At 34.2% G+C, this 25,766-nt stretch overlaps 1 protein-coding gene across 2 annotated transcripts; it reads right to left on the bottom strand.

Moving 5' to 3' along the window:
* Positions 1–19,847: 19,847 nt before the first annotated feature.
* Positions 19,848–23,818, bottom strand: LOC115955947 (GATA transcription factor 8-like). Of its 2 annotated transcripts, none has more exons than XM_031074369.1 (4): positions 23,692–23,818; positions 22,919–23,015; positions 22,144–22,405; positions 19,848–21,045 (listed from the first exon to the last, which is right to left on the bottom strand). In XM_031074369.1, exons 3-4 carry the CDS (start codon positions 22,372–22,374, stop codon positions 20,254–20,256), a joined length of 1,023 nt encoding a protein of 340 aa, XP_030930229.1. In that variant the 5' UTR covers positions 22,375–22,405; positions 22,919–23,015; positions 23,692–23,818; the 3' UTR covers positions 19,848–20,253. The 2 variants fall into 2 exon arrangements, with proteins under 2 accessions (XP_030930229.1, XP_030930230.1); XM_031074370.1 differs by lacking the exon at positions 23,692–23,818 and adding an exon at positions 23,406–23,659.
* Between the last annotated feature and the right edge of the window lie 1,948 nt (positions 23,819–25,766).

The raw sequence follows: 25,766 nt of genomic DNA, 5'->3' as shown, positions 1-25,766 counted from the left end.
GGGTAGTGTGTGATTGGATAATTCTAAGAAATTAGAAATATTTCAAACTCACTAATCATCTAAGTGCAAAACGAGAATGACCTACTCACGAGCAATCAAGTTAAATTTAGTGCCAGCAATGATAAATTTGCCTTAATACATGCAAAATGGGGATGCCTCTCTATTGACCTTAATCTAAATTTGGAAGGGGGGGGGGGGGGGGAGGTTAGGCATTGAACTTTCCTTAAGCTTTTATGGATCCAGTACTGACATAAAATGTCTTAGTGTAAGAACCAAGTCAACCCATGATATATAACTTAAACTTATTAGGTTGTTTGTCAAGAGACTGTGGACCCTAGACAAATTTTTTAGAATCGCTAACCCCAACTCACCAATATTAGGTTATGTGTTTGGGTCTCGACTTTGTTAAGTTGAGCTAACAAGGACATGCTCACTCAGATTAGAGCTTTCTAACTCGATTTTTAGGCTTACCCCTAGCATAATTCCCCACTCTACTTGTTATTATCATTATTATAAAAGTATATATATTTATCAAATCTCAATAAGTTTCTTCATTACATAATCGGTTTTTTCCCTTACCCTTTAGTTTTTTCCTTTTTTCATAACGAGGAAAGATTTCTTTTTTGTTATATATTGTTGATTCTTTCTACTTTGGGATGTCTTCTTAAAATACAACCGTTTTTGAAAAGTAATGGAGTTAATATCAATAATTTTTACAACTTGCCTTTTATTTTATTCAAAATGTGAACACCCCTTTTTGTTTAAATTAAATAAAGATGTTTTGAAAACATCTATCTTTCTGTTTGTGAGACAATGTGTTTTAGTGATGTTCTTTTATAAAATTACATCTTAAACAAGACCAAAACATGAAAATTAGTACAAGTTACAAACATCGAAGTTAATTCGATGAGTTTTAGGGTTGCAAATTACAAGCAAGTAATACCATAGTGTTAATTCGATGAGTATTATGGGTTACAAAATGAGTATCAAACATTTACCCCACTGCCAAAACCAAAGTCAAATAGATTATATATTGAATCACTGATATTCAATTGTCGTCCACGCGTCACGAAGCAAGTGGAGGTAAAAAAAAATCAAAATCCTAGAAGTTGCAAAAGATCGAAGCATTCAATTAATTAGATAATAAAAAATAGATTAAATAAATTAGTGATATTCAATTAAGTATTAATTAACATTAATTGAAATTTGAAATTTGGATAACTTCCTGTACCTGTAGCGATTTTGGGTACGCAGAGCAAGATCGTCAATGACAATTAATGAATGTAGGTAATCACAAATTTAACATGTTCCATGTGCATTCCTGAAACGAAGGCAACAATCTCTAACCATGTACCTCAACCATGGTCAAGTTTATGCCGTCCCAGCTCCCAGGCCCCTAACTCTAGGGTTAATTAACCCTAGGGCCAGTTTACTTTTCTAGCTCTCCCTCTCCATAGTCATCGGTCAACACCAAGACCCTTTGTCATGGGTTTGTTGAGTGTTCCCGGATTTTTGGTCGGGTCCAAGGTTTGTTAATGGTAATTTTAGGAATAAAAATAGGGCAGTATGGTAAACTCGTAAAAAGTAAAACACAAATTTTTTTTTTTTTTTTAATAGCAGAAAGATGGACGATTTTATTAAACAGAAAATTAGTCAAAATCTGCTATGAGTACATTATTGATATATGTTGGAACATCATTTATCTACATTGAAAAGCTTACTGAAAAACATTAGAATTACTATCGCTTTGATTACAAAAAGTTTACAATTTGTGTCAATTAAATATTTAAATAATATAATGAATTGTGATTTTCAGTTACTTTAATTGGTAAAGTATTTTGTTGTTGAATAAGAGATTTGAAATTCAAATTCTGCTTACACCATAAATTGATTAATATCTTAGCATGATAATCATCGTTGAGTAAACGACATAAGTTGAAATTATATCTTATCTATCAATAATAACAACGAATGCATACTTGAATTATGCTAGGTAATTTTTTTACCCAAATATTGTAGCTTAAATACATTTTGCCTAGTTTGTAATTATCGAATAGCTTGTGTTTTATTTTTGGATTGTGAGTAAAATCTTAGTTGGATTAACCAATATTTAGGCCAATGTGAATGTTCTTATGCTTTTGTGTCTCAATCCAAATGGGGTCATTGTGGGTAATCCGCAAGCTGGTAAAATGCCATGAGTAAGAGATTAAACTGGTTTTTGGATTGAGGAACTACTAATGCAATGTGACAAGGACATAGAGATTCAGCGCAAGGTACTTAATTTTTAATTAGTTATACTTAGGTCTTAATCCAAATAGGGACATTATGCTAATTAAGCTGATAGTAATATGCCAATATTAAGAGATAAAGCAAATTGAATTTTGGATCGAGCAACTAATTATGCAATGTTACAACGACATAGAGAGTAAGTGCAAAGGTAATCTGAAGAAAATGTAATTTGTTTAGAAAAGCCAAAACATTCGGCAGACGACCTTGGTCGGACTTCTTATAGTTTATGGGACATTTGTTTTTCATGATGCTAATTTTCTAAGCAACAAAAGAAAGTGTGGTTGGGTGAATTGTCTGCCACATATCACTTATGTGGATGGCTAAAAAGATGTTGAATTCGTTAGTTAGTGCTTGGATTTATCTCAAAATGAGAGAAATTTTTAACTCAAATAAAAAAATTATTATGTGAGCAAGACTTTTTTTTTTTTTTTTGGTCATGTGTCTTTATATTTCCAATATTGTATTTTTGCTCCTTTACTTTATAAATTTGACCCCCCAGGTATAACCCTTTTCTCTTTTTTTGGGTAGAAGAAATTGTTGGTTGGCTATTGGCCTAGTATTGGTTGTGGGTTGTTCGATTTTGATGGGATGAGATATGATTGACGATGGAAGTGTTGACAACACAAAGAAGGTAAATCAACTTAGAGTTTGATTTAAAACAACCCCTTTTCATAAGGATTTTTTTTTCATCCAAGAAACTACCCCTTCAAATATAGTAGTGTTGTTTTATAATTAAAAAAATGTGTTGTTTTGAACACTATTTATTTTTGGTTTCATTACATTATATAAAAATTATAGGGTTAGTCGGCTACCATTAATCGACTTTTTAGAGTTATCAATTACATGTATAATATAGAGAATGGCATATAACCAAGTTAGCTCAACCCACCTAGTATACCTAACCCAAATAGAATACTTCTACTTGACACAACATGTCATGTATCCAACCAAAGCAAAACACTTGTTGGCCAAGGTGTTTAATCCACCTAATATCTCATTTGAAACAAACCAAAGGGCAAGATCCCTGCATACAAAATCAATAAATGCATGACAACAATATTCCAAAAAATGACTTCTCATTGAATAGCTCTTATAAACGACCTTAAAAACGAAGTAAACTAAAGGAACCATATATGCACAAATTAATTCTTGAGAATATACTTCCTTTCCCCTTCAAACAATATTCAATTTTCTCAATAGGAGTACAAGTGGCGACATCACATTGGTGCTCTTAATTCACTGGATGAGAACTTGCGAGGATAAAGCAAGCTACTTCGTATGATATTTAGACCAATCAATAGGGTTGGTTGAAGCCTCAAAGGCACTCAAAATGTTTAGCCAATAAAAAAAAAATTCCTAAAATAAGCTTAAAGAAATGATAGTAGAGTAACGAGATTTTGAGGACATGCCATTGTTAATGGCTTAAAGGGAGTATTATGGGAGGTTTCGACTTTCGAGTCGAGGTTGTTGATCAGTTCCCTATATAGTGGGATAGGCCTCAACAATTTGGCTGAAGGGTTGTGCTCCTAGGGTACTCCTTCAAATCCTATACCATGATGGCTTGTTCCATTGCATTTTATGCAAAAGGATTGGTAGGTGGTTAGAGTAATTAATGTTAATGCTATGAACTAAATGACCTTTCTCATATGCTCTTTGGTGAAATTCGGTAACCAAGCTCTAGAAATCTTTACTCGGAGTTTGGGGCTTTTCCCCTCAAGTGTTCGACACCCCTCTTGTGGCATGTTCCATGAGGGGTCTAACTTGGAGACCAATCAGTGCAAGAAATGTTTTTTCAATAGGTTAAAGTGGGGTCGCCATGTAGATGCATTCCTGTGCTGGACTTTGACCCCACAGGTTTGTTTGAGAGAGAGAGATCACCTGATATTCAATTCATATACTAGTTTTATTTTCATTCGCTCTACTTGTTAATTATCACAAAGTCCTAAACTTTTTCCGACCATCTTTCATCAGTCAGACACGGTATGAATTTATATACATGGGAAGCAAAGAAAGTTTATCATTTGATGAACAAAATATATATAAATATCAAACATTGCAGAGAATCTGGTAACCATTCACGACAGCTAGAAATTAGAAAGAGACCCATTAACCAGACATATTAGCTACAAGCGGACGTAATTGGATCAAACAAAAAAAAGAGTTGAGGTCGAAAACAAACATTGAAAACGACACAGAATTTGTCTTTTTTATTCCATCTACTAATTAAAACCCCATTGTTCAACAAAAGCTCAAAAAACTTGAACGACCCACCAAATTAATTTAGAATTAATTGACCTCTCAACGATGTAGTTGGGGCTTTTGCTTTTCTTCCTCATCAGTTTGCTTTACTGTCACGCCCTATCCAGTCCCAACACATATGGAATTATGGGGTCACAAATAAAAACATTGTCTTGTGGTTGTCTTGTCTTTCCCCATTGACAACGATCCCTCGCTCACAAACAAAATATCACCACGTCTTTTGCAATTTATTATCTTTTGTTCTAGCAGTGGAAACCAAACAATTGGGGAAAACAATTTCAACCGTAGAGAGGACTTTTCTTTACATTGCAAACAAAAGGGTATTTGTTTGTTGTGTCATGGAGGAGTTTCTATTTTCTAACCAATAATGGACTGCCTGTGTGTGCTGTGTGGTTCCTATTTTTTAAAATATTAATGCTAGAGTAGAGAGATACGTAAAAAATTTCACCATCTTTTAATTTTTGAATAATTATATTTTAAACCATATACTTTAAAAACAGTAGATCTAAAGTTTAATAATATTATAAATTAAACCTAACGGTTTGTTAATTTCAAATCCAATCTGCCATATCAATGTCAACTTAATAATTGTCAAAAAAATTATGATAAATTTTGCTAACTCTTAACTTTATTATAATTTTTTAAATACCCCCAAAAAATACTACTATGCCATACGAGTGTATTTTTTATTTATTGTATTTATTTATTTTTGGTAAAAAAAAAAAAGACATTAATTTTGAATGTTTGAAAATAAAAATAAGGCTAATGTGAAAACTATACCCTTAAAGTGTTTTTTAGATTTTACACCCTAAAATTTTAGAATTTGAATTTTATTCCATAAAGTTATATTCTGTTTGTAACAACAACCTTTTCATACATATTTTTTGTTAAGTACCACATAACCTTATCCTGTGTATTTAGTTCGTTCGGTAAATTGATGCCACATCATTTTTTAATTTAATCTTAAAAATAATATGTCATCATCTTATTGGATGAAGTAAACATATATGACAAACTTGACATTTAGCAAAAAATATAAACTGAATAACTACTATGTAAACATAATATAACTTCAAAGATATAAAATTTAAAATATAACTTCAAAGAGATAAAATTTAAATCTCAAAGCTTCATGGTACAAAATTCAAAAACTCCTCAAATTTAAGGGGGGAAAATGGGCATTTTCCCCTAATTTACCAACTATGTAGTAAAATGCCCCAATTTTGAAACTATTTAGCAAAATGTCCATGTTTTGAAATTCAAGTTGCAGGTGGAACTCGACATTAGAAATGTCGAGTTTTGTGCAGATTTTGCCATTTAATTTTTTTTTTTTTTTTGGGAAAATTTAAGTAAAACTTGACATTACTAATGTCGAATTCCACTTCAAAATATATATAGAACTCGATTTTAAGAATATCGAGTTTTACATAGAACTCGATTTTGTTAAAATCATGTTTAAAAAATAAGGGCATTTTGTTAAATAGTTTCAAAATAGAGACATTAAATAGTTTCAAAACAGAAACATTTTTCTACATAGTTTGTAAATTAGCGACAAATATCCATTTTCCTCAAACTTTAAGAGCAATCGCATTAGTCAATGCAAAATTGCGCAAAATATAAAAAGTGGCTAGTTTTACACATTTTAACCAAAAAAACACCTACATAAGTGCTTGTAAAATTGTGCATATATACAAAAATGCTACAGTAACCGTGCATATATGCATAGTTATTGTAGCTTTGCATACTAATATTTTATTAATTCCACATTTAATTCCTTTTTTCCTCTCTCTTCTCCATCTGCAAAACCAACTCAGGCATCTTCTCTCCCTCATCATCTTCTTCTTCCACTGATACACACAAACACACCCACACACATGGACACACCAATAGACCCAACACCGCAAAATCAACACAAACCCACTATCTACACAGACCCAGCACTGCATAATTAACCATAAAATCAAACACACCACAAAATCAACCAAAAATCAAACACACCCACACATGGACACACCAACAGAGACAGAGAGAGCATTTTTGTGAACTTGTGGCTATGGGTTGGTGATTGGAGGAGATCAAAATGTTTGATTCGACTGGAACAGATCTCTGTGAATAAGTGCTTGTGGATTGGCGAGTTTCAATTGTGGTGGATCGGTGCTTGGATTGTTGCTTGTGACCGTGAATGGAGAGAGAGTTTTAGATGGGGAATGGAGAGAACGAGTTTCAGACCATGAATGGAGAGAGAGAGAGAGAGAGATAATAATAATAATAGTAATAATAATAATAATAATAATAATAATAAAGTGAGAAAAATGATTATTTAAATAAAATAGATGGTAGAATAGACAAACTGATGTGGGTATTTTGTAAAGATAGGTGTATAAAATAGAAGGATAAAATTTAGGTACAGTACTTTAGGTGATGTTCCTTAGGTTCCCTTCTTAAAATTTAGTCATGTGGCTACTTAATTAAAAAATACACATCCTTCTCATGAGAAAAAAATTCACATAGCAGAATTTTAAGAGGAGAACCTAATGAACAGTACCTAAATACTGTACTCAAGTCTTGCCCAAAATAGAAAAAGTAAGAGTCCATTTAGTACATGTGTTTAAACAATAGTTTTCAGTTTTTTTAAAAATACATGTGAGTGAAAAAATGTATGAAAATACGTGAAATATTATTTAAAAATTAAAAATTATTGTTTTTAAAAACTATTTAAAAACTGAAAATTATTTTAAAAATTATTTTTCAAAAATTGTGCATTGACCGATGTGATTACTCTGAACAGTAATCTCCAGTTTTAACTAAAAATAATATTCATATTTTTGAAAATATTAAAAGAAAAAGAAAAAGAAAGAAATGTAAAAAGTGGGTGTTTGATATGATGTATCCGCATCGTCACCGCAAAATCTAATCAGTCACAACAGTAATCGGTTCCTGTGGCCGAGCTGCTTAACGTGAACAGATAAACAAAAACCGGCCACGCCTTTAGCTTTTAAGCTATAGAAATAGAAGGAATGACAGACACACACAATTACGTACTCCATAGTACAAAAACCTTTTTTAATTTTTCAGAAAAGCTGAGCTCCCAGCAGTTAGTCAGTTGCCGACGATGCCGTACGTGGTAATATGAAAAAACAAAACAAGTCCGACGTGGCGGGACATGCATCTGATGGGTCCTACAAACGCATGCGCTGCTATGTGAATCTCGTCACTGACGTGTTGAGAGACCGTGACCTTTTTTGTTCTGGGGGTGGGGCCTATGTCCGAATCTCTGTCTTTACTCCTGGCCCTACACTGTTAGAATTTTAATCTCTCACCCCTTTAGCTACTGTCCAAAATCTTTCTTTTTCTTTCTGTTTTTCCTTTTGTTTTTTGGGTGTTCAATTTTATTCTATTTATCTTTCTTAATCATCTTTGCACGTCCTTTGTGCTATCGTATTAGGATCCTAGTAGCTTTCACAAATTCACAATAATTTACAATTACACAAAATAAAAGGAAAATAGACAACTAGGTCGCCATTGGTCTTATTATAATGGTATATTGTTATAGGTAATAATCATTATGTTTACATTTGATAAGGATGCGATGTAAAGCTTATGATTTATACCCTCCCAAATGTCATATTAACATTTTAAAAAATAATGAAGAAATAGTATTAGACACAATCATTACTCATCAAAATTCCAAAACCTATCTTCTCTCTTACCAAACAGCCACCATGGGCCAATCTTCTTCAAATCCGCCTATTACCAGTTGTAATTGCCATTGTTCTTGGTCTTGACTCCAATTGAATTGCCTCCCCTCAACATCTCACCAATTCTCCAAATCCACCATTTCAAACTGACCCACAAAAAAAAAAAAAAAAAACCACCTTCTCAAAGTCAAATCAAAATCAATGGTGTAGAAAACAGTGTCACGGTGTTTGAGGTGAAGGAACCGATTGTGGCAATGGTGGTAAACAATGAAGGATTGAGGTAGTGAGTCTCAACCTTGAGTTTCTCACAATGAGAACAGAAAAGAGAAAAGTGAGACCACATCCTTATAGAATTTAATTAATCTCATAAAAATTACTTAAATTTTGGTAAAATGTAGATACAATTCTATATGATCCAAAATTTACATTTCACCACTTAAAATAAATTATGCAGTTTTATAAAATAAATAAGTCACACAGTTGAATTTTTTTTTAATATAAAAAAAGTCACATAGATTAATTTAATTATTCTTGAGAATGATAAAATTATTTGAAATGCATTACGTGGCTTAATTTAATTGAAGAGCACAAGGTACAGTAGTTAATGATTGGACCTAAGTTTTTCCTATCAAATATTATTTTTATTTCTTAAGCACATATAAGAGATTAATATGAGAAATCCATATAAGTGGATAAAAGTTTATAAAAAATATCATGACAAGGTATAGGTCTGTGTGAGAAGTAGTACTACTGTTTTAACTTCATATTTAGGTTTTTTAATTTTTTATAACCCATATATATTTATACATTGATCACTAAGGGTGAAGGAATTTAAACCATAGATATCTCTATTGTAACATCAAGAGGTGGTAGGTATCAACTAATTGAGATACATGGTTATTGGCAAAAAAATAAAACTTCATATTTAGTTTCATGGCAAGTAGTTATTACTCTAAAGTAAAATCATTGTAAGAGTATTCACATTAACTCATACAAAATTTTTTGTTTATTTTAGGATAATGACCAATTTTTTCTATATTACACAACCTTTTTTCAAAAAACACCTACACCAAATTATCTATTTTAAACTACTTTTCATTCAAATATTATTTCTTTATCAAATTTTTATTACTCTACCACAGTTTCTCTCTTTGTGTATTTGAGAAAATTAGTATTAAAAATTATATTTACTTGTAAATAGTAATCGTGTACATTTATATTATTATTATAGCAATAATCTAAATTTAATATATGTCGGGGAGCACTGAGTTTGATTGGCACTAGTTGTAATATCAATTATGTGGGGTAGTGAGTTTTGGCCTTGTAATGGGCAACAAAGATTCCCTTTAGAAGTGACACTGTGATAACAATGGCATGCAATAAATTCTGGCCCCAAGTAGGTCGTCGTTGCATGAGACAGTGGTTGATGACTTGCATTCCACATTGAATGCTACACACATGTCCTCACGTAGGCGGGGCCTGCGCTTATGCCGCTCCGGTGGCCGTGGCCGGCGGACTCGCTTATGTGTTCTGCTTCAACATTCAAGCTACTTTTACTTACAGCCTTTGGTCAACTGCCATTTTTCCCATTATTATTTTTTTTTTTTTTGGGAGGGGGGGTACATTAACAACTTAGCATTAACTGGCTTGCATGGATATTATGAGACTTTGATAACATCAAACGCGAGTTTCAACAAATTGTGTGGCTTCGTATCACTTAAACAATTTCATGTCAAAGAGAAATTATTTGACCATAGCACTAGTAGAGAAATTACATTAAAGACGTTACATTGGATTCCAGACCATAGAGGTCACATATTGTTCATGAGTTTCTAAAAAAATATACAATATAGAGTCTAAATCTTCTGTCTCATTTCTCCTACTCCATTCTATACTTCACAAATAAAAACATGTCACATGTCTATCTATTTAAGTAAAATGCTAGATTTATGTGGTTTTTTTATTTCAATTTCCTAAAATAAATAAATATATAAAAAAACCAACGTATTCCTTCATCACCACCAACCTTCTTTGGGGACACCATCAGGAGCCTGCCGACACCATCAACACCATAAAAGAAACCGGTGATCGGCTTAGGTCCCACATCGAAGTTAGCTTTTGAAAAATCCTAGAAAACTTCAATCTTTGAATTGAAAGATTGGAAAGTTCCAAACTTTGCTATTCAATCACTAAGAATCTGAACGCAGGCTCTACATTCAGTTCAGGGTGGTCCTGTGACCACCTTGACTTGATTTTTTTTTTTATTATTATATAGAAATTTTATGATTTTTTAATCCTTAAAAGATATTTGTGACCACCCTAAATTTTTTTAGACCCAATATAATTAAATTTTGGACAAAATTTGGTTGTAAACTAAGATTATAATTCTACTCAAATTTTTTTTTTATTGTACGTGAATTTTGACAAATCCTAAAATAAATACATTTTCTTCTTATATCCTCTATATTTACAAAATTTCAAGAAGATCAAAGATTAATAACTTTGTCATCAATCAAATTTTTAAATTTCGAGTTTTTATAATCTAAAATTATACATAAAAAATAAATTTATGAATCAAAAGTAAATAACAAACGATTGACATGAAATTTGACATGCGTTTTAATAACATAAAGATTAAATAACATGTAATTCAACAATTAGATTTTCAAAATTGACCATGTTAATTTATTTAATGAGAGTTGTAGCCTTAGGGTATAATTAAGTTTGTAGTCAAACTTTATCCTTAAACTTTAGTCCCCTTAGATACATTTTCTTCTTATATTCTTCATATTTGCAAAATTTCAAGAAGATCAAAGATTAATAACTTTGTCATCAATCAAATTTTTAAATTTCGAGTTTTTATAGTCTAAAATTATACATAAAAAATAAATTTATAAATCAAAAGTAAATAACATAAAATTGACATGAAATTTGACATGCGTTTTAATAACATAAAAATTAAATAACATATAATTCAACAATTAGATTTTCAAAATTGACCATGTTAATTTATTTAATGAGAGTTGTAGCCTTAGGGTATAATTAAGTTTGTAGTCAAACTTTATCCTTAAACTTTAGTCCCCTTATCAATATATTAGGTCCTTACAAACAAAAAGAAAAATCCCAAGAAAATTTTAATCTAACTAAAATTTTGATAGAGATGTAACTTACAATATTGGTAATGAGACTATCATGCAAAAATTTCAAAAAAAAAAAAATGGTGTAAATGCACTTTTAATCTCTACATTTTTACACTTTTTTCCATTTTGGTCCTGTGATAGTGCCTTTTTTTGTGACACTCAGGCCCAAGGATCACGGGCCTGATAAGTTGTGGTTTGATGGATCAGGCTTTGATTCACCGCAGCTAACAGGCTGTTTAAGAATCAAGTAATGCACAGAGCATGCTTCCTACAATACATGTAAAATGACAAGTAAGGATATTCGTATTGAAAGACATATCAAAACAGTAAGGTAAATGCAGAGAACATGATCAACAAAAGAGCACAAAATAATGTTATAAGGATCCTTAAATCAGTAAGACATATTTCATTAAGATTTTCTTTGTTATGGTTACAGTATGCTCACTAAGACGTGATACAAGGTTCAAGCAAGCTCAAAAATTACAGTCTTGAATGGCTATTTCAACCTTCAAGACTTGCAAAATTTGATTCTTTTTTAATCCGAGTATATGCAATAGTGGTTTTTACAGGATACCGGAAAGCAATGTTATTAACTTTCCCTTAGTTTTCTCTTCTTTTACAGAATTTTATCGATAGTTTTTCACCTCTCAAAAATCTTTTGCCCTTTCTTCGTAACCTCTCCTTCCTTTTATAGTGATATTCTGGAATCCCAGGGGAACCATTGGTTTCCCTGTTTTTTCTTATGGTTAACAGAGCATGTACTGTGCCCATCACTCAGCAAGTTCTATTCCCTGTTTTTCACTCTTCCCTTCTTTTCAGCTTTGATTCCTTTGAAAGTCCATGGCTAGTTACCTATTTCGGGATGTGCTGAGGTCATGCCTTTCTCGATCTCACCATTTCGCAGTTCTTCCTTTTTTGCCTGTTTTCCCATCCAGGCGGAATCCCATTCTGCCGATTTGAAAGTCATCCGTTGCCATTCCCATTTTTGTACTTCTCCATTCTGGTTCCCCGAGGCGCTTCCCACTTGCGCCATGAGAGGTCGTTGGTTATTTCCTCTTTTTTTGCTGGGTCTTTTAGCACTTGTGGCTTCTACTCTGTTTCCTATTTCTTTTTTTGTCCTTTTCTTTCGAACTGTCTTAATCTTCCTTTGACTGTGCTTATGCGCCTGAAAGAATCTGCGCCTCTTGGTGGTTGTTAAGGATCCTGGCTATTTTTTCTTTAATCTCTTGCCGTTGATTTCTTTTCCTTCTTGATGCTTCTTCTTTTTTTCTTTGGGCATCAAGCCTTTTGGGCCTGCCATTTCTTCTCTTTCGTGGTCCCCTTGCACCTGCTTCCTTGGGCTTGGCTCACTTCTTTGGGCTTGGGCATTGTGATCTTTTTTAGACCTCAACAGGTCCCTATATTTTGTTTTTACCACTTTTAGTTTCTAAACCAATTAACGCCTGACATTTAGGTCCTTTCCGTCACCCAACTAACAGCAAAAATTGACATGACTAACGGTAGAATAAAAAAAAATATATATATATATATATATAATCACACAAAATATAATGCCTTTATTAATTTTAACCAAATAAAAAAACAGAATTAAAACCAAAAATCACTAAAATTTAGATTTAAAAAGTATCTTGACTCAATGATCACTTCTGGGAGGAGATCACAAAATCAAATTATTTTCTCTTCCTTCTCTCTCTCTCTCTCTCGTGGTAACTGGTGGTGCAGTGGCTGTGGTGGGTGGTGATTGGGGTGGATGGGTTGAGATTAGGGTGGGGTGCGTTGAGGTTGGTCTGGGGTGGGTGGGTTAAGACCGACTGGGGTGGCATGAGTCGAGGTGGCTAGGGTTAAGTTCAGGGTGGTTGGGTTTGAGGTTAGGTTGGGGTGGGTAGGTTGTGAGCCGGCTGGGGTGGGTAGAGGTCGGGTTGGGTTTAGGTCAGGCTAGGGCAAGTGGGTTGAGACCGGCTAGGGTGGCTTGAGTTAGGGTGGCTGGGGTTGAGGTTGGGTTGGGGTGGGTGGGTTATAAGCCGGCTGGGGTGGGTAGAGATTGGGGTGGCTGGGGTTGAGACCAAGTTGGGTTTGGTTGTGGCAGTTAGGATGGTGGGTTGTGGCGACTGTGATGGTGGGTAGTGGTTACTTAATCACTAGAGGTGGTGGCTGGATTTTTCTGTGTTTAGGTAGAAAGAAAATTTATAGGTTTGGGTTCGGGTGGAAAGAAAATTTCTAGGTTTGTGTTTAAGTTTGTTGGTTGGGTTTGTGTTTATGTTTGTTGGCTGGCTTTGATTAGTGAAGATGGTGGTTGGATTTTTCTGTGTGAGAGAAAATTTCTAGGTTTGGGTTCAGCTGGAAAGAAAATTCTGCGTTTAGGTTTGTGTTCTTTGATCTTGGTTCGAGTTCTTGTTTTCTCCATGTTCTTCCCAAAAACTAATGAGTTTTTTATTATTATTATTTATATTAAAAAAAAAATTAATATTTTTTTAGTTTAATTAATTAATGTATGATTATTATTTTCTTATTCCACCGTCAGCCACGTCAGCTTTTGCTGTTAGTTGGGTGACGGAAAGGACCTAAATGTTAGTCGTTAATTGGTTTAGGAACTAAAAGTGGTAAAAACAAAATATAGGGACCAAAATGGAAAAAGTGCAAAATATAGGGACTAAAAGTGCATTTATGCCTAAAAAAATCTGTAGAAAGAAATTTTAAGACTTTATGTATTTGTGTGAGTGTGCGTGTTTTTTTTGGGGTCAATATATGAAGTTCTCTTTTAATTAAATTTTGTATAATTTAAATTTCTTAATGACCACCTTGAAAATATTCCTGGATCTGCCTTTATCATTCTGTGAAAGCAATTTGGAGAGTGAGGAAGTGATGTTGTCATCAATGTTAATGAAGAAGTCTTGGCCCATAAGCTTGTTGTACAAGGTGAGTCCAATCAAGAGCTGTTTCTAGGTTTAGAGTTTGGGATTGAAGGGATCCGTTTTGGAGTGCCATAAGGCTGGTTTGAAGGCTTGAACAATATGAATGGGACACCTTAATAGAAAGTTCATTCTAGTGCTAGGTGGATTTTTTTTCTTAGGTTTAAGAGGGACAAAGTGGTGGGTTTCGTCGGTAGCTGTGAAATTGGTTTGAAATTGAAGAGGATAGTGACCAGTGGTATTAGCTTAGCGGCAACGATTGACAGTGACTGAAGGCGTTAATGGCGTCGATGGACAGCCACTCCGGCGAAGTTGGTGGTGAGGCAGTGGGAATATGATGAGTTTTTTTTTTTTTTTTTTTTTTTTTAAAAATAATTAAAAGATCATCTAAATTTAAATTAAAAAAAAATTGAAATAAGAAAATAGCATAAATCTAGCATTTTAATTAAATAAATAGACATGTGGCATGTTTTTATTTGTGGAGTATAGAGTGGAGCAGGAAATGTGGGACATAAGATTTGGACTCTACAATATGAATTGAGTATTGGACGTAACACAAGATACCACATGAAGAGAAATGCTAACCATATTTGTACTATACCTCAAAAAAACTAATCACAATTGAGATTTCTCGTAATTGTTAATAAAGAAATCAGATCTACCCAGCAAATATTTAATATGAAAATTATTACACATCCACACAACACACTTAGAGTGCGTTTGGGAAGCGCGTTTTGCGCTTCCCAAAACTAATTACAATTGAGGTTTCTTATAATTGTTAATAAAGAAATCAGATCTACTCAGTAAATATTTAATAAGGGAATTATTACACATCCACACAACACACTTATACGATTATTCGAACCAGTTCTAGGGAGTCACACAACGTACATGTGCCGTAAATGTTCATGTACCGTCTTGTATCCATTTAGTGCGTTGGGACCTTGGGTTGGGTAGGAGCATTGCCCATGTGAAAGTGGAAAATGGACCCGGAGTCAGTTCCTTATCTAATTGTGTGCATCTGTGTGGTGTGGGTCGTGCAATTAGTAGGATTTGTGGTCCAAATTAATTTGAGTAAATTTGGGCTCAGCGTGGTCAGTTCAGACTAGGCTCAAACTGAAACCCTGAACAAGTCCATTGATTGTTGTGGTGGGCCTAAGTTAGAAAACACAAAGCAATAGAGGTCACAACTCACAAGCTATTAAGTTTGGGCTCTCCAACAAATAAAAGCTCTAATAAACCAAGCATAAGTGAAATAAACAATGAGGCCTAATAAGCAATATCAATCAACTTGGTCCACAAGATAATTTTTAGTCAGCTAGCCCATAAATGAAACTAGGGATAGCGACTCTCTTTTGACAAGTCACGTATATTATTGGTCTTTATTAAGGCTATATCAACGCCTTAAAACTCGGGGGAATCATTAAATACTTCAAAGTTTCCCACTTTCGAGGAACCAATTACGGATGAGTCTAAAAAAATATTTCAAGTCTTTATCTTTAACCTAGTTGAAAAAACAAAAACAAAAACAAAAAAGCAATCAAAGATTCAAGAACGCTACACTACAGAAGGCTTTCAAATTCAACTCTTGGAAAAAATTGTAGTTGCCGGCAAAAATTGTGGGAACAACCCTACCATTTGTCTGACTATTAGAAGGCTCAGTTTGGAGTTTGGACAGGTGCCCTTTTTTATTTTGGAAAAGCACCTTGGAGTCATGTTTGGCATGGTCACCATTTTAATGTAGACCAAATCCTCAGCTCACACTTAGGAGACCAAGACTATATAGGCGAGGTCAAAAGTCCAAACCATGTTGCAAAATTCTGGCCCAATTTTAAGAAATTGGTTCTAATCTGATCTCCAAGGCACAACTAAACAATAGGTTAATAACACCTTATCCTAAAATTTATAATGTGTGGATTGCAATTAACTAAACTGGTGAATTTTAGTAATTGAATTGAATAAATGCCTTAAGATTGAATGCTACCTACACCCAAAAATTTATTGATAAATTATATCGTCGAGAGCTTTATAACTTAATAACTAGTAAATTTTTTTTGTCATTGAATAAATAACTTAAGATTGAATGCTAACTACAACAAAAAATATATTGATAAACTCTATAGCTCAATTGACAATTTTTATGTCTTTATAGTTTAAATTCTCTCTTCTCCAACTATTAAATTATGTCATCTCAAAAAAGAAAAAAAAAGAAGGGGGTAATATAACATCATGTGCTACATATCTTTCGAGGAAGTGAGGCACCATAGAAAAAAACCATTCGACGTGTTGGGCATCTCTCAAGATGAAGTGGTACTCTATTGTCATCCTTTCTCACATACAACACAGACTCACAGACCAATTTTTTTGAAACTTTTTAATTCTGCTTTTGACTTCATCAATCAAGTGTCCCATTGAGTGTAGCGTGTGGATTGTTTTTGATGAGGCCTTCTTCTAGTATAATCTCCTTCACTTTACTTATAATTTTGTTCTAGACACAACATTTCATAAATTCAATTACTTGCAAAAAGGCCAAGCTAATATGAAAACTCCAAGCAGTTTCTCAAACATTTCTTAGATTCAAACACTTTTTTGGTGCACATTGTAGGCGATGATCAGGTTGGCTAGGCTTTTCAGGTTAGGGGAGAGAATAGACACCATTCTCACAGGTCTCTAGAACTTTTTTTCTTCATATTAATGAATGTTTCTTTCAAAATATTGACAATCAAGCAAACTCAAAAAATGTGTCTTGGAAAGGACTTCATACGATATGATTAAAAAGTCCAATCAACATACGAAATGAAAATAACAGAAATGATTGATGCAATCAAATTGGTTTTTATGCCCTTTTAACACACATATTTTTATTTTATTTATTGTTGGTAATAAAGTTGCAAATGTTTAATCATTAGGTTGCGGTGGGTTGGATAGGGACACATTGCCAAACCCAAATGGCTCAAGACGACACTTAGGCATGATAGGGATCATTATCCTGAAGCCCAAAGCAAGCTATGAAAATCACCAAACCCAATGATGTGTTTAAAAACAAAGTTGAATCAAGGTTTCAACCTTCCCAATTTGTAATGATACCTGCATAGTCAATTGTTAAAAACACCAGGGGCTAATAAACTCATTGATATTGTCGTTCCTGTTGCATGATTTGCATCAAAACGCGTTTACTTTGTTATCTTGTCCTTAAAATAGAATTTTTTATCATCACCATTTCAAATTTTGAAAGAATAAAAAATGGGTGTTAGTTCAATTGGTAAAATCTCTTATCATCGAATAAAGAGTTGTGATTCGATCTTCGCCTAAACTAAAAAAAAAAAAAAACAATTGGTGTTGTGAGGCCAGAGAACTTGTGACCCCGGCCCACTTTATGTTAGGGCCCAAGGCCCGAGCCGAGGAGGGACATTGCCGAGGATATATAGTGAAAGTCTAAATGGCCTAGAGATATAGCCAAGGACGACTCTGTCCTCGGCATCCCAAAGCGCTTCTGAAAGAAATGGCAAGTACGGTATAGGAACAGTTTAAGGAAAAGCTGAACACCTCCGCATTGATGGAGAAAGGACCCCTGAATAATATGACTACAAAGGAAAGGCTGTCATTACTGCACTTAAATACTCTGCGCCTGATAGAGCAATGCTTTTCAGTTTTTACAACCACCCCCAACCACTTTGGGTATGGGCTGATAGGACAAGTATCAGTCCTAGAAAGCTGAACCTACACGTGGACGTTGAAGGGAGGGTAAAGGCTAGTATAAAAAGAGAAGTAAGCAATCCAAAAGAGGGGCTGGGAAAAAAAGGCCAAGAACTAGAGCCTCCCAGGCTGTGCCGAGGAGAAAGACTTCTTGGGCAAACATAGTTCACCTCTGTGCGTCCACCATGAAAACCATGATTAACCACTGTCCGGTGACCAAGGCCTAGCTTTTCAGCCCACGCTCTACAAATTTTATTGTTTGGACCTTTAACGTACAAACCCAACACCAGTTTGGGGATGTTATAAATCGAGTCCTTACAGGTGTTTTAGTATGATGATAAAGAATTATTATCATAAACGGACGCCATAGTTTGAAACTATCACTCAAAAAAATTGACAAAATAAAGAAAAACTAATAAGAGGAGAATTAGATAAAATGCCCAAGTCACAAGCTATTAAAAAATTAGTATGGGTTTGAAATGCAATCCCTTTATCACAATTTCTGTGCAGGGAAATGAATGGACTTACAACTCTATATTTTTTGAAACTGTTTGTTGGTTAGTAGGTGACATATTTTACTATTTCTGATCCTTATTGATCACTAAATTAATATGTGATGAAAATTTTAACCATCTTGATTCTTGACCCATCAAACGCAGGGAGTTTTCAATTTCAATAAGCATGAGTGCAACAACCACACATCTAGGGGCCTATGGCCCCAGCTTACTTGCAATGTGTACATAGACCTGAAAAAAACAGCAAAGCACTCTTGCCATGTGCACAAAAACATTAATGTGACAACATTTATGTTTTGTTAGCAACCCTACGATACTTTAAAGCCAACCTTCACTCCACTTTAGCTTTTGGAAAAAAAGAAAAGAAAAAGAAGGCATTTCTTACAAAAGATAGAAGATAAATTAGTTTTTACAGTGACATCAATATATACTAAGTCTTAGTCTCAATTTTTTTGGTATCACCTATGAATTTTCAATAGATTTAGTCAAAGTCGACTACATATATTATTTTCCTCCATTTTATTATATTTGAAGTCATATTCTGGTATTTCCTTAATTGACATTTTTTTTTTTGTCAGCTTGAATTAACTTTTTTTTTTTTTTTTTATTGATGCATAAATTGCAATTCCCTTAACATGAGCAAATCATCTCAAGTAACTTTAGACAAATTAGCCTTTAAGTCAGCAAAAGTACTGCCAAATTGCTAATCAGAACCAGTATTCTGAAAACCAGCATTTGGCTAAGACATAGGTTTCATTAAACCAAGGAAATAAAGCAATAATAGCCGCAAGAAGGAAAGGAAGAAGAAAGCTCTTAAAAGAAGAATCTGAAGCTGGAAAGAAAGAAGTGGAGGAGAAAGCAATATACTTTCTTGAGCCAAACATTAGGCAAATTTTGGTTCATAAAGCAATACACTTCCAATATTGAAGATTGTCTTAACCAGTATCAAATTATATAAAAGATTGAGTTCAGTAAAAGATACAAGCAAAAATAAAAAGCAAAAAAATAGGGAGTATCTACGAGAAGCTAGCAAGGAAGAAAAAGAAAATACAGTACTTTGTAAAGGCACTTGGGTCAAGCATAACAAATCTCAAATTCCATTACTCATCTCAGAATTTTCTACTACAAATGAACTGCAAAAAGAATTCCCTTAGAAAGGAACAAAAAGAAAAGAATGCAAAAAGAAAAGAGACAAGTGTGCTGATAACCAGTATCAAATTATATAAAAGATTGAGTTCAGTAAAAGATACAAGCAAAAATAAAATAGCAAAAAAATAGGGAGTATCTACGAGAAGCTAGCAAGGAAGAAAAGGGAGAAAATACAGTACTTTGTAAAGGCACTTGGGTCAAGCATAACAAATCTCAAATTCCATTACTCATCTCAGAATTTTCTACTACAAATGAACTGCAAAAAGAATTCCCTTAGAAAGGAACAAAAAGAAAAGAATGCAAAAAGAAAAGAGACAACACAGACTTACTTTAGGGACCTACTACCCATTACTGAACCTAAACTCTATCCTTAAACTTGCATTTTTGTCTACCCATTTTTAGTTCTCTCATTACAATCCCTCGTCTACTAAGCTAAAATAAGGTCATCTATTGCTCCTATTCCTCCCCATTCCACCCCTGTACAAAAAAAACAATGAACCAAAGTAATGAATAACAGTAAGAGAAACAACATGAGAGGACAGAGGGACGCGGTGAAGAGAAGAGATTCCTGCTTGGAATACAGTTCTCTCATCCTCCCCTACATGTATTCCATTGCAAGGTTGCTATTTGCATTTGGAATGAGTTCCGGTGAGGCAGCCATCATTGGCATTTTCCCAATGCCAACCTTCTCGCCAGTCTTGTTTCTCATTTCAATCACCTTCTTATGAGAATTGGAGTGCAATGATGGAACAAATGTTGGACTTGCTGCAGGCCGATATTCAGGGAAGAGCCGGCCAGACTTGTAACGAACACCACAAGCGTTGCAAAGCGTTTTGGGCCCCATTGGGCCTGCCCTCCATTGGGGAGTCTTGGTTATCTCACAATGCATGCATTTCCTCACTGATTGTGATGGCGGATTTTGATTTGCCTCCATGGGGCCTAGAGGCACTGTCAATTTGATTTTCTTTTTCTTCTTGTGTTCTGCATTGACTTGTTTTGGTATCTTGATCAAAAGACGAGACTCTGCAAAGTTCTCAGAATCTGAAGTGACTTTTGGTGCAAGGAATGGCTGAGGGGTCTCGGTAATAGAGGAGGTCGGGGATATGAGCTGCATTGCCAGGCGAGGATTGAAGGTGGCAGGGCGTGGACGCTTGCTGCGAGCACGTCCACGTCTGCCAGGAGTGATGGTTTCTGGGCTGCGGGGTACATTCTTCTCCCCTGAGCAGGAGCTGCTGCTTTCGAGGACAGAAACTGGGCTGGAGGTCTGGAATTGTTGGTGGGATGAATCCTTGTTGATGAATGACTCTTCTTTCTTCATGGTAAGGCTTCCACCAGAGAAGGAATCCTCAACAAAGTTTGAAAGCCATTCAAGCTGAATAATGTCTTCATACTACAGTCACAAAATAAGAAACAAAGCTGAATCAGATGAAAGTTGGACAGTCTGAGATTGTTTCACATTTATCCAACAAAATCTCTACTCCCTAGTCTAGCTAGACCATTAAGCATCCAAAATAATATGTTGTTAATCTTTGACATTACACCAAGAACCCATCTTGCCACAATTCACTCATTCCAAATTACACCAACTTTAAGTAAATTGCCAATTTCATCCCTAAAGTTTTTTTTTTTTTTTTTGTCATTTAAGTATTTAAACTTTAACATTCATGTCAAGTTAATCCTTCTGTCTATTGTCATTAATAAATTAACACTATTCAGACTTCGACAAAAAAACGTTAAAATTTAGGAGCGAACATGACAATTCACCAAACTTAAAAGAGTGTAATTTAAATTTCGGCCTATGCATAGCTTCTAGATGGGGCCATTGTATAACTCACTAACCACCTATCAGTTTTGACAATTGCTTGTGAGAACATTTGAACCATGCGACCAAGGATAAAAAAGAAAAGACAGGAAGTTGTCACACATCAGATTTTTAAATTTTACACCAATGATTATTGTTGACAAATCAAAGAGGAAAATAAAATTAAAAAAAAAAAACAAAAAAAAGCCACACAACTTTGATCATGATTATAATTGACTTTTGTCTTTATTATAACTAAAAAATCACAAGACAAATCACGTGATTTCCATTAATTGCGCCTACAAGAATTAAAAGTGTGGACACCACTATACGACCATACGCGTTTGTCGTCGATTGGTTTTCCGATTGGATTCCAAATGTGAATACTTTACCCCCCCCCCCCCCCCCCCCCCCGGGAATAACGCTACTGAAAGTCTGAAACGACAAAAAATCCCTTAATTTTGTTTTTTGAATTTTGAATTTTAAAATTTTGAAAAAGATAAGAATTCAAAATTTTTTCTGTCACATACCATGTATGTACGCTATACAACACAAAGTCTATCTACCTAGTTTGTCCATTTAAGGTACACAACAACTAAAATAGGTCCCACTCACATGAAAAAACACTGACACCCATAAATTACATTACAAGCTAGTTATTATTAATTTATTAATTATAACACTCACCGGAACAGAGAGCTCGGCCGAGAGGTCCGAGGCGCTGTTGTTGGTCGAGAAAACTGAGTCAGAACCGGGGAGTGACTCGGGCTGAGTTTGCCAAAGGTTAGGGATCAACGAGTTGCAATCCTCGTTGGCTTGACCAGCCTCAACATCGTCAGCTGGGAAATCAAGCAAGTCGTCGATTTGGTCGAAGAAACTGCCACAGTCTATTTCGTCGATGAAGTTTGGTCCGATCATTGTCCCTTGAAAATGAACCTTCTTTTTGTTCCTGAGCAAGAAAATTTGTGAATTTGAGAATGTTAAAAACAGTACAAGGAGTAATAAATAGTGAAAACAAAATGATGTGGGTTTTTTTTTTTTTTTTGGGTGGGGGATTAGTGACAATGTAGTAATTATGAGGCCAACGCATGAAACAGTGTGGCGCATTTTAGCAAAACCATACGTTAAAATAAGAAAAAAAACATTAAAAGTGTTACTCATTTTGTACCCTTCTAGATTTTTTTTTTTATGTTAAAAAAAATTCTGTTATAAAAAAATAATAAATAAATTTTATAAAAAAAAAAACCCGATATTCAAGATGAGATGGTATTTCAAAAGTGGGCAACAAACACATGGGCGCAAAGTAGCGCCAGCTGGTCCCAGAATACGTCACATTCACTCACTCATTGCAATTTTGCAAAGTTGGGGTTGTGGTTTTTCAAATTAAGGGTTTTTTTTTTTTGGGTTTGAGAAATAATGAGAAGGAATTTTAGTATATGAAAACTTTGTTAAGAGTACTAACCTGGGAGTTTTGTGAAGGAAGCCGAGGAGTTTGAAATTTGAACTCTTAATTTGTTGAGTTTAACTGAAGAGGGATTTGAGGAATTTTACTTTAATACCTGCACAAACCAAAAACAAAATGGGTTATTTGTGTGTACAGATAGAACTCAAAATCTCTACAGTAGTGTGTTTTAATTTGTACAAAGAATGTAGCAGTGTTTGGTTGCTTAGAAAACAAGTAAAGAAAGTGGGAATTGAATTGTGGGGGGTTTCTTAAAATTTCATTTCGCCAAGTTCCTGAATTTTGAAAATTACATTCCTTTTCTGTTCTTTTCTTTTCCTCACCAACCAAACAGTGAAATTAATCGGTAATGCTTAAAATCCCCAAAACTCAAACCCCACCGACACACAAATTCCGAAACTTAAACATAGCCGACACTCGAAAATTTTGAAACTTTGACTCAAAACTTGAGAATGAGAATCCACAAAATGCATAGCCAGAGCCAAACCTGAGGTCAAGAACAAATAACACTCCCGCCCAAAACTAAAAACTAAAACTTGGAATGACTTTAGAAGAGAACACAAGAAGAAACCCAATATTTCCTTCAATATAAGAACACCCAAAAAACTTTCAACCCCAAACCCAAAGCATACAAAACCGTATTATTATCACTAGTTTTAACTAGGCAGTCCTAAAACAACCCCTATTCCTCCATTATAAACCTATAGAAGAGGAGTGCTAGTACTAGCAAGCAATAGTAGAAGTTGTAGTAGTAGTAGTTTGTAGCTCATTACCTCCAAAATTGCAAAGAGAGAGAGAGAGAGAGAGAGAGAGAGAGAGAGAATTAGAAAGAAGAGGGAGAGAGAGGTTTGAAAGGAGAGAGAGGAGAAGGAGAAAGGCTAAAAAGGGTTTGAGAGATTGTGATGGAAAATGTTAGGTGAGCCTCCTCCTTCATTGCTAGCTGGCTTTTACTATCCCCCTCACTGTCTTGATGTTGAAGTCTTCTCTCTCTCTCTCTCTCTCTTTCTCTCTCTCCAAACACCCCCAAAAAAAAAAAAAAAAACTCTCTCTCTCTCTCTTCTGATTACACACGGGTCCCACACGTCCACCGCTCTCTCCTCGTCCCACCACACCCAACTCTCCCTTTTTAATTTCTTTCACGGATTTTCACCGCTCTTGCTTTCTTTATTTGATTAAACAAAAACAAAAAAGTTGGGTGGGTTTTTCTTTTTTTTTTTTTTTCAAAGACTTAAAGAGGGAAAAAAAAAAAACACACAAAAACAGTGTTGGGAATTTTGCTTACTTTTTTTTTTTTCTTCTTCTAACAACTGCTGAATGCTGGTACAACTTTTCTTTCAGTTTCTTGGGTTTTGGGCCTGTGAGACTGAAGACTGTGCACACACAGATATAATGTGAGAGAGAGTAAAAAGAGAGAGTGGATATTATTTGTACCGTAGTAAGTACTAAATATAGACAGAGAAATGTGGTCTGAGGCTTTGTCAGGCTTTGAACCGCCGTTTGTTTCCGACAGACATTGTTTTTTACTTTCTTTTTCTCTTTGATGAGACCCTTTTCTTTTCTTTTTTTTTTTTTTTTTTTTTTTTTTTTACAGCCATAATCCCAATGTCAGAAACTCATTTTGAATTACTGAATTTGGCATTTGCCAATTTGTCAGGAAAAAAATAATAAATTTTCACTTCTATTTGAGAGCGCGTGAGATACAGTACTAGAACTAGAAGACAAAAATGGAGGTTAAAACTTAAAAATCAGAGTGGATACGATAACTTTAAATAAAAATTAAAATTAAAATAAGCTAAATAACACCATTATCTGTTTCATTTGGTGTTTGGTTTAACTTTTTTTTATGTAAAAGTTAGTAAAAAAAAAAAAAAAATATTGCCAAATAAGTAAATAAACTAATGGTTTACCAAAACTACTGTGTTATTCTGAAAGCATATGCTAGGTATAAAGGAATCACACAATATTGTATTGAATTTTGTGATATACATAACAAATAGAGCAAATTACCTATTCTGCCTTTTAAGGTACCTAATCTAAATATAACTAATGGGAAAATTTTAAAACTTCATACATAAGTTAAAGAATAAATTAGAAAAATGATCGCTTAATCAATGACAGGTTAGTTTACAAATTGTACAAAACAAACTTTGATGGAGTTATTTTTGAAAAATGAATATTCGATAAGTCAGAGAATGGTTGTAAGCAACTCAGGGAGGTCAGGTTATGGCATCTTTGTTGGAAAGAGTTGCCCTTGCACATTGAGTCGAAATGTTAAAAGCAACCATTTTTAGGAGAGTAATCTTGATCGTTATCGAGATTGGAAGAAAATGTGCATGAAGGTGATTTGGAGTTGATAATCACTGCATTATGCCGTAATGAGGACAAACTTTGTCGCTTTAGCCATATCATCAAGGATGCCAAATTCACTGCTAGAAAGATTGCTATAGCATAGTTACTCCCAAGTACACATATTTGGTAATGGAGTCGCCCACACGTTAGCAAAGAGAGCAAAACGCTCTCTTTTTTTTTGGTCTGGACGAAATTTGTACCACCCAATATCGAATCAATTCTTTGTATTGATATATTTATCATTATTAAGGGTCTGTTTGGGATCCACTTATTTTGTTGGAATTGAAATTTTTTTGCTAAAAATACTATAGATAAATGTAAAAGTTAGCTGAAATGGTACTAAAAAGTGCAGTAAGACCTATAAATAATAGCAAAAAATAAGTTAAATATTAAAATAAGTTGGCAAAAAATAAGCTATTCAAATGCAACCTAAAACCTTACATTCTTGATTCTTAAAAACAAAAAAAAAAAAAACAAAAAAGTTATTCTACAAACAATA

This window comes from Quercus lobata, chromosome 8, assembly GCF_001633185.2.
Source record: "Quercus lobata isolate SW786 chromosome 8, ValleyOak3.0 Primary Assembly, whole genome shotgun sequence".
NCBI classification, from domain to species: Eukaryota; Viridiplantae; Streptophyta; class Magnoliopsida; order Fagales; family Fagaceae; genus Quercus; species Quercus lobata.
This window is presented reverse-complemented; position numbering and strand designations above follow the sequence as displayed.

What these genes read in the sequence shown, in the direction of transcription:
- LOC115955947 (XM_031074369.1), bottom strand. Translation starts at nt 22,374, where the DNA reads ATGATCGGACCAAACTTCATCGACGAAATAGACTGTGGCAGTTTCTTC. An exon ending in CGGCCGAGCTCTCTGTTCCG is followed by an intron (nt 21,046 to 22,143) that starts GTGAGTGTTATA and finishes TTGTGACTGTAG; the next exon opens with TATGAAGACATTATTCAGCT.